This window comes from Chionomys nivalis, chromosome 2 (genome assembly GCF_950005125.1).
Source record: "Chionomys nivalis chromosome 2, mChiNiv1.1, whole genome shotgun sequence".
NCBI lineage: Eukaryota > Metazoa > Chordata > Mammalia > Rodentia > Cricetidae > Chionomys > Chionomys nivalis.
In genome coordinates this window covers 77,634,095-77,649,605 of record NC_080087.1, presented here as the reverse complement: position 1 = coordinate 77,649,605, position 15,511 = coordinate 77,634,095, and the positions used below count along the sequence as shown (strand labels likewise).

The 15,511-nt window shown below is 52.3% G+C and overlaps 1 protein-coding gene across 2 annotated transcripts in view; it reads left to right on the top strand.

The window, feature by feature from the left end:
- Mark4 (microtubule affinity regulating kinase 4) overlaps positions 1-15,248 on the top strand; it is a 31,504-nt gene extending 16,256 nt beyond the window's left edge. Inside the window, exons 9-18 of one of the 2 annotated variants that reach the window (XM_057758093.1) lie at positions 2,329-2,448; positions 2,809-2,908; positions 4,412-4,521; positions 4,617-4,776; positions 6,314-6,531; positions 8,425-8,528; positions 10,283-10,561; positions 10,703-10,782; positions 11,776-11,820; positions 13,391-13,598. In XM_057758093.1, coding sequence (XP_057614076.1) covers positions 2,329-2,448; positions 2,809-2,908; positions 4,412-4,521; positions 4,617-4,776; positions 6,314-6,531; positions 8,425-8,528; positions 10,283-10,561; positions 10,703-10,782; positions 11,776-11,820; positions 13,391-13,455 — 1,281 coding nt within the window. In that variant the 3' untranslated portion in view covers positions 13,456-13,598. Of the gene's footprint in view, positions 1-2,328; positions 2,449-2,808; positions 2,909-4,411; positions 4,522-4,616; positions 4,777-6,313; positions 6,532-8,424; positions 8,529-10,282; positions 10,562-10,702; positions 10,783-11,775; positions 11,821-13,390 lie in introns of both variants that reach the window. The other variant, XM_057758086.1, reaches the window with a different exon arrangement.
- The last annotated feature ends 263 nt before the right edge of the window (positions 15,249-15,511 follow it).

Here is a 15,511-nt window from a genome sequence, read left to right as displayed (position 1 = left end):
TTGGTCTTTTGTCTCTTGTTGAGTAGTTCCTGGAGGAATTCCTCAGCAGCTCCCTGTGCCAGGGAGGACTGGCCGCTGCAGGAGAGTGTGTGGGCAGGAACTGTTTTTAACTTTTTGTCCCAGCATAAAGAGCTGAGCCCTTTGTCCCTCGGTCAGCCCCTCCTTTTGTCCAAGACTCCGTAACAGCAGCCTCCCTCTCCCTTGTTGAGGCAAAGCTGCAATGTGCTTGAGGGGTCCCGGAGCACAGAGAAGGAAGTTTAAATATAAGCCAAACCTTTTCAAAGGCTCAGGCTAACAGCTCAGCTGCTCCAGGCCCTTTTCATGCCCTGTTGTGTTTGCTCACATTTGTGTGGGTGCCAACAGAGGCCAGAGGGGGTGTTAGATCCCCTGGAACTAGAGTCACTAAAGGAAGGTATGAACTGCCCCATGTGGGTTCTAGGAACCAAACTTAAGTCCTCTGAAAAAGCAGCAATCACCATCAGCCACTGAACCCATCTCCAGTCCTGCGGATGCTGTGGAGATCCAGCTCAGATTTTCTTCCACACTGCTCCGTGAGGCTGCATCTCTTAGTCACACACAGAGCTCTCTGGTGTGGCTGCTCTCGTTGGCCCGCTTGCTCTGGCGACCCGTTCTCTGTCTTCTGTCTTCAAGGCTAGATGGACAGGCATCCGCCATGTGCAGCTGGCATTTTGGTGGGATTTAGGGATTGGAATCCCTATCCGCACAGATGCAGACAAGCTCTTGGCCACTGAACCATCTTCATGGCTCTGTCATGTTCTTTATGAATCCCTCAGGCAAGTCCCTGGAGAGGTGGTCCAAACGTTGAGAGCACTCGCTGCTCTCCTAGAGACCCAAGTTGTATTTCCAGAACCAAGGAAGATCAAACATCCTCTTCTGGCTGCTGTGGGCACTGCACATACATGCCCAGCTAAACACTGACGGATCTCTGTGAGATCAAAGTCTACAAAGCAGTTTCCAGGACTGGTTCCATAACTATTGAGAAACCCTGTCTCTAAAAAACCAAAAAGAAAAACAAAAACAAACCAAAAACCAAATAAAAGAATATCCCTTTGAATGTGGTGGATTGGGATGTTTGGGGGACTAGGGCAGGAGGGTTGTGAGTTCATGGCTAGCCTCATCTATAGAATAAGATTCATTTTCCCAAACCCCAGAATAAATGGACATTAATAGTATGGCTGTGTGGGAGACAGGTACTAGGTGAGGATAGTGGCGGGGTCCCTTCCCAGTGTAAGCCTGGTCTTCACATGCTGTTACCTCTATGACTGAGCCTCTACCTTTTTTGAATGAGTACTTGCCTAACTCACAGGAAGCCCTAAGTTCAATTCCCACCACTGCATCAATGGAATGTGGTTCCTTATGCCTGTAACCCCAGCACGCCAGAGACAGGATCATCCTTGCCTATACAATAGGTTTGAGGCCAGCCTGGACTGCATGAGATTCTGTCTCCATACAGTAGGTTTGAGGCCAGCCTGGACTGCATGAGATTCTGTCTCCAGAATCTGAAGGGGAAAAACAAAATTAGACTTAAGGCTGGGTATAGTGAAACATTCAATCCAGTGCTTGGGAGACAGCCAGAGCTATATAGCAAAACCCTGTTTATCTCTGTTACAGCCCTGGCTGTCCTGGAACTCACTCTGTAGACCAAGCCGACCTTGAACTCACAGAGTTCCTCCTGCCTCTGTTTAAAGCGCCACCATGGCCCTGCTTCAAAAAAAAATTTTTTTAATAAAAAATTCGACCTAGAAACTGCTCAGGGCCTGGGGATGCGGCTCAGCTGACTGCCTGTCAAGGTGCACAGCGCCACATAAGCTGGACATGGCACCTCACACCTGTGGCCCCACATTCTCGAGGTGGGGGGGAAGCTCAGAAGTGCAGGGTTTGAGACTTGCTCTGTGAGACCCCATCTTGAAGTTGGGGAGGACTTTTAAATTCCTGCTTTTCAGGTACCCCCATCTCACAGATGAGAGAGTGTAGCCAGGAGAGTGGAGCTAAGCGTCCCTTACTGTTGGGGCCGGAACTTCTTCCAGAGGTCTGGGTGTAAGGGTGGGGAGCAGGTGGTTTGCAGAGGTGGGATGAGGGGTGAGCCCTCTCTACAGAGGTGGGGTAAGGCGGAGTGGGGGGGGATGAGGGGTGAGCCTGTCTGCAGAAATGGGATGAGGTGGAATGAGGGGGCTGAGGGGTGAGCCCTTTCTGCAGAGGTGAGGTGGGGAGGGGTCTGATCCCTGTCTGTAGAGGTGAGGTGAGGTGGGGCAGGTGTGGGGCCTGTCTACAGAGGCTAGCATGCCTTCTCCTATCCTGTCCTCCCAGGAGCTGCGGGAGCGTGTCCTCAGAGGAAAGTACCGAGTCCCCTTTTACATGTCTACAGACTGCGAGAGCATTCTGCGGAGATTTCTGGTGCTGAACCCCGCAAAACGCTGTACTCTAGAGGTCAGCCCCATGCCCTCTGCCCCTTCCTGTCTCCTGATCCCTATGGTTCCATCCATCCTGCCTGGGGCTGGGCCCCAGCTCTAAGGGGAGAGACAGCAGAGAGGAGGCCCTTGGGCGGGTCCCCTCCATGTCAGTAATTAAGCTAATGAACTCCTAGGATGATTACAGGGTTCTGGGGACCCAGATGATGTGGAGGAGGGTGGTAGGGAAGACTTTGGGGGTGGGGGATGGAATAGCTGGCTAAGCCTCAACAAGCCCTAGTTTGGGGGTGGTAGACTCTGTGGGGAGTCCCACTTGGAAGATGGGAAGCCTTATGTCACATTTCTGGTCCCTTCTGACACCAATCTCCCTTGCCCTCAGCAAATCATGAAAGACAAATGGATCAACATTGGCTATGAGGGTGAGGAGCTGAAGCCATACACGGAGCCTGAGGAGGACTTCGGAGACACCAAAAGAATTGGTGAGCGTCTAGGAAGCAGGTTCCACCAGCTCGGGTGCAGTGCCGCAGAGCCAAGGCTACCATCGCTGCCTCTCTTGCTGGGCAGCGTTTTGCCACAGCTCATCACTGAGCAAGGGGCAGCAGTTGAGGAATGTATTATTCCTGCAGCACGTTCGAGCTGTGTAACCTCAAGTGTTGCCCTCTCTGCATCTGGTCCTTATCTAGGAAATGGCAGTGTTCACACAAGCCAGCTCAGCACTGATCATATAGGGAGGGAGTTGATCTACATACAGTGCCTGGCTTTGACTATGAAGGTCAGAAAACAAACCACTGACTGCTCTTCCAGAGGACCCAGGTTTAATTCCCAGCACCCACGTGGTGGCTCACAGCCATCTGTAACAGTCCCAGTGGATCCAGTGCTTTCTTCTAGCCCCCTAGGGACCAAGCATTAAGGTGTACACAGATATACATACAGACACAGCATCCATACACATAAAATAAGTAGGTAAATAAATAAAAAAAATAAGCCACTGATAACCCAGCATGGTGGAGTGTGCCTGCAATCCGAATACTTGGGTCATCCTTACCTATATAACAACCTGAAGGCCAGCCTGCTGATCTGAGATCCTGGGTATTTAGATAGATGGATGATAGATAGATAGATAGATAGATAGATAGATAGATAGATAGATAGATAGATAGATCCTGGATATTTAGATAGGTAGGTAGATAGATAGATAGATAGATAGATAGATAGATAGATATAGATAGATATAGATAGATCCTGGATATTTAGATAGATAGACAGACAGACATATCAAGAACCTTCTGTTCCACTGCTAAAGAAATGGACCACCAGGGGGCTTGGGAAATGGCTCACAGGTTAAGAGCACTGACTGATCTTCCAAAGGACCTGGGTTCAATTCCCAGCACCCACGTGGCAGCTCATAACTGTCTGTAACCCCAAGATCTGACACCCTCACACAGAGATACATGCAGGCAGAGCACCAATGCACATAAAATAAGAATAAATAAATTAAAAAAAAAAAAGAAATGGACCACCATAGGAGCATGACCACATAGTCAGCTTTTATGATTGCAAACCATAGAAAATACCACTAATACTAATACTTCAAAGTTGGGGGTGTGGCTCAGTGGTAGAGCCAGTGCCCAGTGAGGGGCTGGGGGCGTGGCTCAGTGGTAGAGTGCCTATCATATAACTCTTCTGAAGCTATCAGTGTGGTCTAGTGGTTTTGATTTGTCAGAACTTGGTGGTGTGCATGTGTTGACCTAACCATTATGTCTTTGTGGCTTGAACAATGATTGGTCCGACCTGGGTCACACACCTACTCTGGGTAGGAACGGGTGGTGGTTAGCAAATTGGACCCATTAAGGAAGGAATATTCTTCCCAAAAAATTCCTATGCCGCTGGAAGAGGGGAGAGGAGCAGACACTGTTGAGAGACAGGGGTGGAAGCGATGGCCTGGGGAAGGAGACTGACTCTTCTCTCCGTCCATCTCCCAGAGGTGATGGTGGGTATGGGCTACACACGGGAAGAAATCAAAGAGGCCTTGACCAGCCAGAAGTACAACGAGGTGACCGCCACCTACCTCCTGCTGGGCAGGAAGACTGAGGTCAGAGGTCGTGGGGCCTCAGGCCTGGGGTGGAGGGACTTGGGGTCGGCAGCTTGGACAGAGGGCTGAGGTGTCGTTTGTGTTTTCTCTTGTAGGAGGGTGGGGACCGGGGTGCCCCAGGGCTGGCCCTGGCACGGGTGCGGGCGCCCAGCGACACCACCAACGGGACAAGTTCCAGCAAAGGCAGCAGCCACAACAAAGGGCAGCGAGCTTCGTCCTCCACCTACCACCGCCAACGCCGGCACAGCGACTTCTGTGAGTGCCCACGCCCCGGAAGTCCAGCCCAGCCTGGACTGTCAATCACAGCTACAGATGCTGGGGAAAATAGATTTTTTTGAGGAGTTGTGAATCTCATTAGATAATCCCGGCCAGCCTCAAATTCACCATCCTCCTGCCTCAGCCTTCCAGGTGGTGGGATGACAAGTGGGCTACGTCACCCCACTCGAGAGGGGAGGAATGCTAGGTGCCATGTGGGTGCTGGGAATCAAACCTGGGCCGCCTGAGATCCTGCCTCTCTGGGCTCAGAAAAAGCTGGCATCTTAGAAAAACATGCTGACCTAAGCAACTGATAATATCTTTCTTGCCTCCTTGTTTTCCTGAGTTTGTCTTCATCTCACCTTATCTTTTCCTTGTCCTCTCACAGAGTACGGTCCAAATGGGAGCCTAGCCCATTAATCAGAGACAGAGCTTTGATAAGAATTTAGTTAGAGGGCAGAGAAGTGGCTCAGAGCTTAAAAGCACTGGCTGCTCTACCAGAGGTCCTGAGTTCAATTCCCAGCACCCACATGGGAGCTCACATAATGAGATCTGGCGGCCTCTCCTGGCTTGCATGCATACATGCAGGCAGAACACTATGCATAATAAATAAGTTTTTGTTTTTTTTTTTTAAGTCTAGTGGGGATGGGCGCTCTGTAGCTGGAGCACAGAACATTTTCACACTGCACTGCCGAGAACCTTCTTGTCTCTCCATAATGATGTGGTGCGTGGCCGTCCATGGAAATCTGAAACTTAGTTTCTTTGCTGTGAGAAAAGTATCCTCGGGAAAGCAGTCTAAGGTAGAAAGGTTGTATTTAGCTCAGGGTTACAGTCTGTCCTGGTGGGGATGTCACAGCTGCAGGAGTGGTCACCTTGTGTCCAGTCAGGATCCCAGAGCAGTGACTGTGGGCGTGGGTATTAGTGCTCAACACACTTCTTCCGCCCTTACACAATTCAGTCCCCAGCGTGGGGCCTGGTGCCGCCAGGTGGGCGGGGTTTCCCATCCTAATTAACATAATGACCTCACAGACAGACACACACATACATACACACACACATTGACACTTCCACAGGCAAACTAGACTGTCCCTGGCTGGACTCCCCAAGTGGTTCTAGACACTATCACTGTTACCAACAATTTACTTTTTGAAATAAGGTCTTACTATGGAGCCGTGGCTAGCCTGGAACTCTCTGTGTAGAGCTGACTGCACCAGAATGACCTGAAACTCACAGAGATCTGCCTGAGGCAGACAATGATGTCAAATACTTCACCCTTAGCAACTGTAGCCAGCCGGGCAGAAGTGGTGCACACCTTTAATCCCAGCCCTTAAGGCAGAAGCAAGAGGATCTCTGAGTTCCAGGACAGCCAGGGATACTCAGAGAAACCTTGTCTTAAAAAACCTGCCCCCCCCCCAAAGGAAAACAAAAGGAAGTGCAGCTATTATGAAGTGCCCCCTCTTGTGTCTCTGGGGACCCCCTAGATCCCCTCTTGTGTCTCTGGTAACCTCAGCTCTAACTGCTCCCATCCCTGCACCAGGTGGCCCGTCCCCTGCCCCGCTGCACCCGAAGCGCAGCCCAACCAGCACCGGGGAGACGGAGCTCAAAGAAGAGCGGCTGCCGGGTCGGAAAGCAAGCTGCAGTGCAGCCGGGAGCGGGAGTCGGGGGCTGCCCCCCTCCAGCCCCATGGTCAGCAGTGCCCACAACCCTAACAAGGCAGAGATTCCTGAGCGACGGAAGGACAGTACAAGTACCCCTGTGAGTGACGGGCAGGAGGGGAGGGATGAAAGTCCTCCCCACCCCCACTGCTGAGAGCGTGCCCCATCCCCAGACCCCTCCTACACACACACACACACACACACACACACACACACACACACGCCCCTTACCACAGAAGTCATCCCTCAAGCCGGCCGGGCATAGGACATTCCTGTAATATCAGCACTCAGGAGTCTGAAGCAGAAGAATTATGGGTTCCATGCCAGCCTGGGCTAGAGAAATCTGTCTCAGAAAAGAAAAAAAATACAAGTATAAAAGAATAAGGAGCCAGGCAGTGATGGTATACACCTAAAATCCTAGCACTTGGGAGGCAGAGGCAGGCGGATCTCTGATTTCAAGGCCAGTCTGGTCTAGACAGGCTCCAAAGCTACAGAAAAACCCTGTCTTGGGTGAGGGAGGTCATTAATCTCAGTGTTGAGGGCATAGTTCAGGGCAGGGCACATCCCTGCAGTACCAAAACAGGCCAGAAGAGGGCGCCTGACACCCCACTCACACCCCTAGCACACACACAAACTGGAATTAACTCGCAGTTGTGAGCCACTGGGAGTGGATGCTGGAATCAAACTCAGGTCCTCTGGAGGAGCAGCAAATGCCTTTAACCCCTGCAGTTCCAACTTTAGGCAAGTCTTCGCTAAGGGTACTAGATGGCAAGGCTGGTCTGCCGCTGTCTGGAGTGTGTGGGGAGCCTGCTGCTCTCTGGGGGTGCTGTGTGTGCACACCCGAGCTAGCACTGACAGCCACCCATGGAACTCTATCTGAAGGGATCTGTGGGGCTGTGTGGGGAAGTAGGGGGCGCTTAGGGCAGGTGACAAACCCACAGGAGTCCCAGGGAAGGGTGGAAGAATGGAAACGTAGCTCAGCCAGTAGGTGTTTGCTTACCCAGCAGGCAGCTGCACAGACCACTCACCCCACACCTGGGAGGGGGACAGGGGGATCAGAAGTCCATTCTCAGCTACAGAGTTTAAGCCCTACCTGGGATACATGAAACCATCCCACACAAAGGAGACCAAAGAGATGGTTCAGTGGTTACGAACACTGGCTGCTCTTGCGGAGAACCAGGGTTGGATTCCTGGCACCCACTTGGTGGTTCACAAGCATCTGTAACTCCAGTTCCAGGGAATCTGATGCCCCCTTCTGGCTTCTTGAGGTCACTGCATGCAGGTGGTGTACAGACATGCAGGCAAAACAGTAGTATACATAAATTAAAAATAAATTATTAGGGCCAGGCACACGCCTTTAATCCCAGCACTCAGGAGACAAAGGCAGGTGGATCTCTGAGTTTAAGGTCAGCCTGGTCTACAGAGTGCGTCCTAGGATAGCCAGGGCTACGCAGAGAAACCCTGTCTCAAAAAAAAAAAAAAAAAAAAAGAAACAGCCTAGTGGTGGTGGCGCACACCTTTAATCCCAGCACTCGGGAGGCAGAGGCAGGTGGATTTCTGTGAGTTCTAGGACAACCTGGTCTACAAGAACTAGTTCCAGGACAGACTCCAAAGCCACAGAGAAACTGTCTCCAAAGACCAAAAAAAAATTTAAACAGAAATATCAGGCTGAAAAGATGACTCAGTGGTTAAGAGCACTGACTGATCTTTCAGAGAGCCTGGATACAATTCCCAGCATTTACATGGTGACTAACAGCTGTTTGTAGCTTGTGTCCCAGGAGATCCAGCGCCTTCTTTTGGCCTCTTTGAGAACTAGGCACACACCTGGTACATAAGCATCCATGCAGGCAAAACACCCATATACATGAAATAATAAAATAATAAAAATAAATCTTTGCAAGGGAAAGAAGTGTGTCGTGGCAGAATGCAGCAAGGTGGGGAGGCTGGGAGGCGTCTTCTCACCCTTCATCCCCTCTCGGTGTGCTTTCCACAGAACAACCTTCCCCCCAGCATGATGACCCGCAGGAATACCTATGTGTGCACGGAGCGGCCAGGGGCTGAGCGCCCATCCTTGTTGCCAAATGGCAAAGAAAACAGGTACGCGAGACAGAGCCTCTGGGCACGAAAGGGAACATAGGGAGAGGGTGGATATGTCCAGCCGCATCCCCCTGCCCTTTACGGGCAGATCTCGGTGCTGTGAAGGTAGGCCACCCTGTCCTCAGCCAGGAGCCTGGGAACCAGGTGGAGTTTTTAAATAAGAAATGAGTGACTGCGTGCACATACACACGCACACACACGCGCACGCACGCATGCACGCCATGATACCACACACCTGAAAGGAAGGACCAGAGTTAAGGGTCAACCTTGGTTACATAACTAGTTCAATGCTAGCCTAAACTGCATGAAATCCTGTTTTTTCTTTGTTTGTGTTTTTAAATGAGTGCTGGAGGAGTGGTTAAGTTAGTTAGCGCTTGCCCGACTGCCCAAAGACTTGGATCTAACGCCTGTCCTACACCAGGGGAGGTACCACGTGCTTATAACCCTGGCTAGGTGAAGGCAGGAGGAGCAGCTGTTTAAGGCCAACCTGGGCTATGTCTCAACATGAAAAGAAAGAGGGCTGGAGAGATGGTCGGAGGTTAAGAGTGCTGGCTGCTCTTGCAGAGGACCCAGGTTTAATTCTTAGCGCTCACAGGTGACTCGCCGTGTAACTCAGTTCCAGGACATACGGTATCCTCTTCTGGCCTCTGCAGGCACCAGGCCCGTGTGCACAGGCATACATACATGCAGGCAAAGTACCCATGCACATTTTTAAAAAAATTGTTTTGAAGGAAAGGGAAAAGAGAGGAAGCATGAATTGCTCCACTCAGACCCTACATTTTGCTCCCCACTACCAAGCTTTGGGTACCGTCTTCACTGGTACCCAGTGCATTCTAGGACATAGCTGTGGATGCATGTGTGTTACGATTTGTGGGTGTCAGTGTGAACCTGGGGATGCTCAGCACTGGGTTAACGGGGACATTGCAAGTTTTTCTTCTCTAAATGGGACTGGCAGGTCCCACAATCCTTTTCCCAGGGTTTGGATGACATTTAATGACAAGGAGATTATTTGGTAGTTACTAAATTAAAAACCAAAATACCAATCAAGGGGGTTTGTCAAGCAGCGGCTCTCTGGGTGGCCTGACCGTGTCTAGAATCTGGGTAGGTCCTAATCCCTCCATTTTGCAGCAGGGAAGAAAAGAGGCAGGGAGAAGTTAAGTTCCCTGTCTAAAGTTGCTCAGCCAGTGAGTCCTTACTTGTGATCAGCCTGAGATGTGACCTTCAGGTTCTCACAGGGAACAGGACTAAGCTGCAGAGAAAGCCATGGCTTCAAAATGATTTCTGAGACAGAATCCAAGAACAGGCTCTTCTTAACCTGTCGGTGTCCCTGTGGGCGCCTGCTCAGGGTTGAGGTCTGTGCCAAGTGCCGGTCTCCCATCAGCCACTTGAGGGCATGGTCCGGAAATGGTATAAAGAACAGTGGCTAGCAACCTACTGGGTGGAGGCCAGTCACGTGACTCCTCCTCGCAGCACTGAGTGCTGGAAACTAGTCTCCAGGAGGAGACTTCATGTGTATGACTCCTGCTAGCCCTAAGGGTTTGGATGCTAAGAGAGAAGGGGGCAGATGGATTCTAGGGAAGCACAGTAGCCTCTGAGATCTGGGCTGAGCTTGGGGGTCGCCGGGAGCGATCGCATTGGAGGTCTGGTGTTACAGTTCTGGAAGCTAAGCAGAGTCAGTTCTGGTTAGAACTAGGATGAGAGAATATGGAGGGTGAATTTAGACCCCGCCTTGACGTGTCATTCTCTGTCCACAGCTCGGGTACCTCACGGGTGCCTCCTGCCTCTCCCTCCAGTCACAGCCTGGCTCCCCCATCGGGAGAGCGGAGCCGCCTGGCTCGAGGCTCCACCATCCGTAGCACCTTCCACGGGGGCCAGGTCCGAGACCGGAGGGCAGGGGGCGGGAGTGGTGGGGGTGTGCAGAATGGACCCCCAGCCTCACCCACGCTGGCCCACGAGGCCTCGCCCTTGCCCTCCGGGCGGCCTCGCCCCACCACCAACCTCTTCACCAAGCTGACCTCCAAACTGACCCGAAGGTGAGCTGCCCCGGATGTGGGGTGTTGGTGTGGGCGGGGTGGAGGGGTGGGGCCTAACCTGTCTTCTTTGCTTTGCCTCCTGCATCTGACCTCTTGGTCGTCTGCTCCTCCCGCCACCCCTTCCACCCCCTGACCCCACAGGGTTACCCTCGATCCCTCTAAACGACAGAACTCTAACCGCTGTGTCTCGGGCGCCTCTCTGCCCCAGGGATCCAAAATCAGTAAGTCTCGCTCTGCTCTGGCTCCCTCTCTCTGTCTGCATGGTTGGCTGAGTGTGTGGGACCTTGGGAGGAGCCCTGTGGGTAGAAGCCGGATACAGGGTCTGTATGTAGGATTTGTGGAGTGGCAAAAAACAGTGTTGCCAGCAGAGGGGTGCGGCAGGTATCAGCTCAACTGAGTGACCTAGACCGAGCCTTTTAGCTTCTCTCTGTCCTCTTCTGCAACACGAAGCTAGTGACCACAGAAACTGTTTCCAAGGGTGGTTGTGCAGACTCAGAAAGGACATCGCTCAGACAGCCACTGTCCTTTGTGTCTCTGTCACCTGTGGATACCCACTGTGTGCCCGCATGGCGGGAAATGTGAAACATCTCCACGGTGACAGAGCCACCCTTCTAATAGAGGACGGAAGGAACACGCGTGTGCCACGAGTTAGTGAGGGTTCTGACAGGAAGAGACCCGGAGTCTCAGCTCTAGAGAGGCTGAGGCAGGAAGATCCAGGTTCAAGGCCAGCCAGGATATAGAAAGGGATTATGTCTGAAAATTTCAAAAAGAATAGAGCTGATGGGGTATTTGAGGAAGAGAAAGACATGATTCAGCTGTAAATCTCCTATGTAGAATCCCCCAGTGAGGGGCTAGGATGTGGCTCAGAGGTGGAGCCCTTGCCTAGAATCCCCCAGTGGGACTGGGGTGTGGCTCAGTGGTAGAGAGCTCTCTAAGGAACGTGTCTTGTCATTTGAACATCTGTGTGTGAGTGTGTCTATGCCTTTTTCTGTGTATGTGTATCTTCCTGCCCCTTTTTTTCATCTTTCAAATCCTTCAGTATTTCTCCAACCTGCACTAACCATTTACGTGTGGACCCCACTCTGGATGGAAGGGATCAAACCCAGACTACAGCTCTCGCCTGAGCTGCAGCAGGGGCTGCCTGGAGTCTGGTGGCAGTGGGGAGGGGCTGCTCATGTCCAGATGTACATTCTGTCTCTTCCCTCCTCCGCTAGGGTCGCAGACGAACCTGAGAGAATCGGGGGACCTGAGGTCACAAGGTGAGTGTGGTCCCCACCCTGCCTGTGTGCACGCACCCTTTCTAAGGCCCCATCTCTTGCTCTAAACACCAACTTGCTGGAATATCTTGGGACCCCTCCACCTGTGCTGAGACTGACTTCCGCCACATCACATCTGCACACCGTTCCGTAGTTGTCAGTGTTTTGAGCCCTGTCCCACCTGCAGCCTAATGTCCCTCCAATATTGTCCTCTTATCTGCTACCCGCATCTTCAATCCACTGCCTACAGCACATAGGCAAATCCAGTGACAGAATAGCTAAGTGTCCGTGGAGGCCCAGCCTTTCTCATTTACCTCTACTGGGTTGTGCCATTCTAGGGCAAAAGAAGCCATAGTGTCTGTAAAATAAATAGATTTCACTGTGCCATAGTACAGTGTTACATCCATACTGGCTGCAGTCACACAGGTCTGCCGATCCAGCACCTTGGAGGCTGAGGCAGGAGGAATGCAGTTTCAAAACCTGCCAAAGCTACAAAGAGTTCAAGGCTAGCCTTGGGCAAATTAGTAAGAGGCTGTCTCAAAATTTGGGGGTTGGGAACTGGGATGTAGCTTATTGGTAGAGCCTCTGCCTAGAATCTCCCAGTGAGGGGCTGGGGTGTGACTCAGTGGTAGAGCCCCTGCCTAGAATCCCCCAGTGAGGGGCTGGGGTGTGCTCAGTGGTAGAGCCTCTGCCTGGAATCCCCCAGTGAGGGCCTTCAGGTATGGCTCAATGGTGATTGCTCACCTGGCCTACCAAACTCCAGACCTACAATTTGGAAAAAATTAATTTGTATGTGTATATTCCAATAAAACTTTATTTACAAACACAGGCAGCGCTACAGTTTACTCCGCCCTGCTTAATTTGACACACCACCAGTTCAGAATCCACCAGGGTGTCTCATTGGCTGGGTACAGGTGACGTGTCTGTCTCTAAGCTGATGCCTGTAGCCAGAAGAGTGCAGAGCTCTGATTTGCCTGCTTTGGTCCTATGCGCATACCTGGCATGCACTTATTAGCCAGAACATTGACTATTCCAAACCGAAGAGAGATGAGAGGCCCCCAGACCCGTGAGCTACTGGGATGCCGTGCCATGGCTCAGACTGCGGCCAGCATGGGCTACACAGTGAGATCCTGTCTCAAAAAAAAAAAAAAAAAAAAAAAAAGTCGGGTGGTGGTGGCGCACGCCTTTAATCCCAGCACTTGGGAGGCAGAGGCAGGCGGATCTCTGTGAGTTCGAGACCAGCCTGGTCTACAAGAGCTAGTTCCAGGACAGGCTCCAAAACCACAGAGAAACCCTGTCTCAAAAAACTGAAAAAAAAAAAAAAAAAAAGGTTTTGTGGGTGTGCACCCGCACATGTGCGTGCATACATACATACACATACATAGCTAGGCATGGTGGCACATTGCGTTAATCTCAGCACTTTGGGAGGCAGAAGCAGGCAGATGGATGGGGGGGGCTAGCTGCATGGGACATGCAGTGCAATCTTCGGTAACACATTTGTGTCCTTGTGTGGGTGGGGTTGGGGATGCATGACCCCCTCTGCCATGTCTGATCCCTCCTGTCCCCTCCTCAGTTGCCATCTACCTTGGGATAAAACGGAAACCGCCCCCAGGCTGCTCCGATTCCCCTGGAGTGTGAAGCTGACCAGCTCTCGTCCTCCTGAGGCCCTAATGGCTGCCCTGCGACAAGCCACCGCAGCTGCCCGCTGCCGATGCCGGCAACCGCAGCCGTTCCTGTTGGCCTGCCTGCACGGGGGTGCGGGCGGGCCCGAGCCCCTGTCCCATTTCGAAGTAGAGGTGTGCCAGCTGCCCCGGCCCGGCCTCAGGGGCGTCCTCTTCCGCCGAGTGGCGGGCACCGCCCTGGCCTTCCGCACCCTCGTCACCCGAATCTCCAACGACCTCGAACTCTGAGCCGCCACCACCACCACCACCGCCGCCGCCGCCACCATCACAGCCTGGGTCCCTTCCTCATTTTCTGGTCCCTTTTACTTCTCCAAGAGGAAAGGGGGACAGAGGAGAGGGTGCCCCGTGTCTTGACCTCAGTCTCCTCGGATTATATTGGTGGACGCGGGGACACATGACATGATGAAATAAGGCTCGGCAGGGGGAGCTGGCACCTTCCCGGGGCCTCTCGTGCTCCACCCCCATCTTGCTCTGCTGCAGGGAGCTTAGGAGACTTTGGGAACAGGAGTGATAAGGGAAACTGAGGAAATTATCCCATTCAGGGAGACTTGCCAGGCATAATGACGAGACAGAACTTGGGGGTGCAGGGAGTGGGGGGGTCACAGGCAGAAACTTTCCCCTCCCTCCCCTTTATGCTCTAACCCCCTTCCGCCCCAGGCTGGCGCGGGGCACTTTGTACAAATCCCTGTATATACTCCTGTCCCTCTGCAGAGGTCTCTCGGGGAGCTGCCACTGTCACCTCTGGTTTTTAAGTTATTGCCCCCTCACCCCCTGTCAGCTCCTCATTTGCAGCCTGTTACCCAATAATTAGTAGGAGAGTCCCTCTCGTTCCCAAAGCCCTCCCTGGCCGACCTGGGGTTTTCCTTCCCGGCCCTTGGCCTGCAGGTGAGCCAGGGAGCTGGGGACTTGACCCCAACCTGTGGTTCTGCTTGCTGAGCCTTGGTTATCTCATCTGCAGAATGGGAACAGTGGGGTTGGAGGTTCAAGGATGACTACGGAAGAGGCACAACAGAACTCAGCCTCTCCCCATGAGGCCCCAGCGTTCTGTCAAACCCCTCCTCTTGGCCACTCGCTCCCCTCTGCCGTATTACACTGGACTCAAAACCTCTTCCTATTCAGTAATACATGTATTCAATAAACAATGACTGGTGCCGACTCCACGCTAGGCCCAGTTCTGGACACGAGCACGGAGCCCGTGTGGGTTGTAGCTGGGCTCAGCTGGTACAGTGCTTGCTTGGAATCCCAGATTCCATCCCTATTCTGCAAAAGTCACTTGTGTTGACAGTGGTGGCACATGGCTTTAATCCCAGTGCTCCAGAGGCACAAGCAAGCCTGGTCTGCAGAGAAAGTCCCAGGACAGCCAGGGGTACACAGAGAAACCCTGTCTGAGAACAAATCCGTGTGTGTCTGGCCTGTAATTCCAGCATGTAAGAGGTAGAGGCAGGATAAGGGCCAGCCTGAGGTACATGAAACAACCCACAAAAAAATGCATTCGCAGAAACCTGCCAGTGATTAGTTGAGCAGCCTTTGGTTTTGCGCTGGGTCCCTGAACTAAGCCCTTGTCAGTTGTCCAATCTGTCGAAGTAGCAGTGGTCGGCTTTTGACATTTGAAAGCATCGGGCTCATCTCACTGTGTAGCCCAGGCTAGCCTTTCACTTGCGGATGGTATCTTATGTGGGGACAGCCCTAGCCGTACCTTCTGGGACCTGAATCCCCAAAGAGGCCTGACTGGGATTCTTTTTTCAAGGGTACTAGGGAGCCATAGCATGGCAAGAGGCTGGGTGGGTCAGCGGGCAAAGCAGGCACGTGACAGACTAAATCCTCTGAGTCTTTGTCTTCAACAATAAATCAGTGCTGGGCAGTGGCGGCACGTGCCTTCAATCCTCACCTTAGCAGAGGTCCAGGGCTGTCTGTCCTCTGACACCACGGAATGTCACAGAAAGCGGAGGTGACAAAGACAACTTTACAGATACTAGACCTTCCTGAGCAATACCATCCCTGTTTGTAAACCT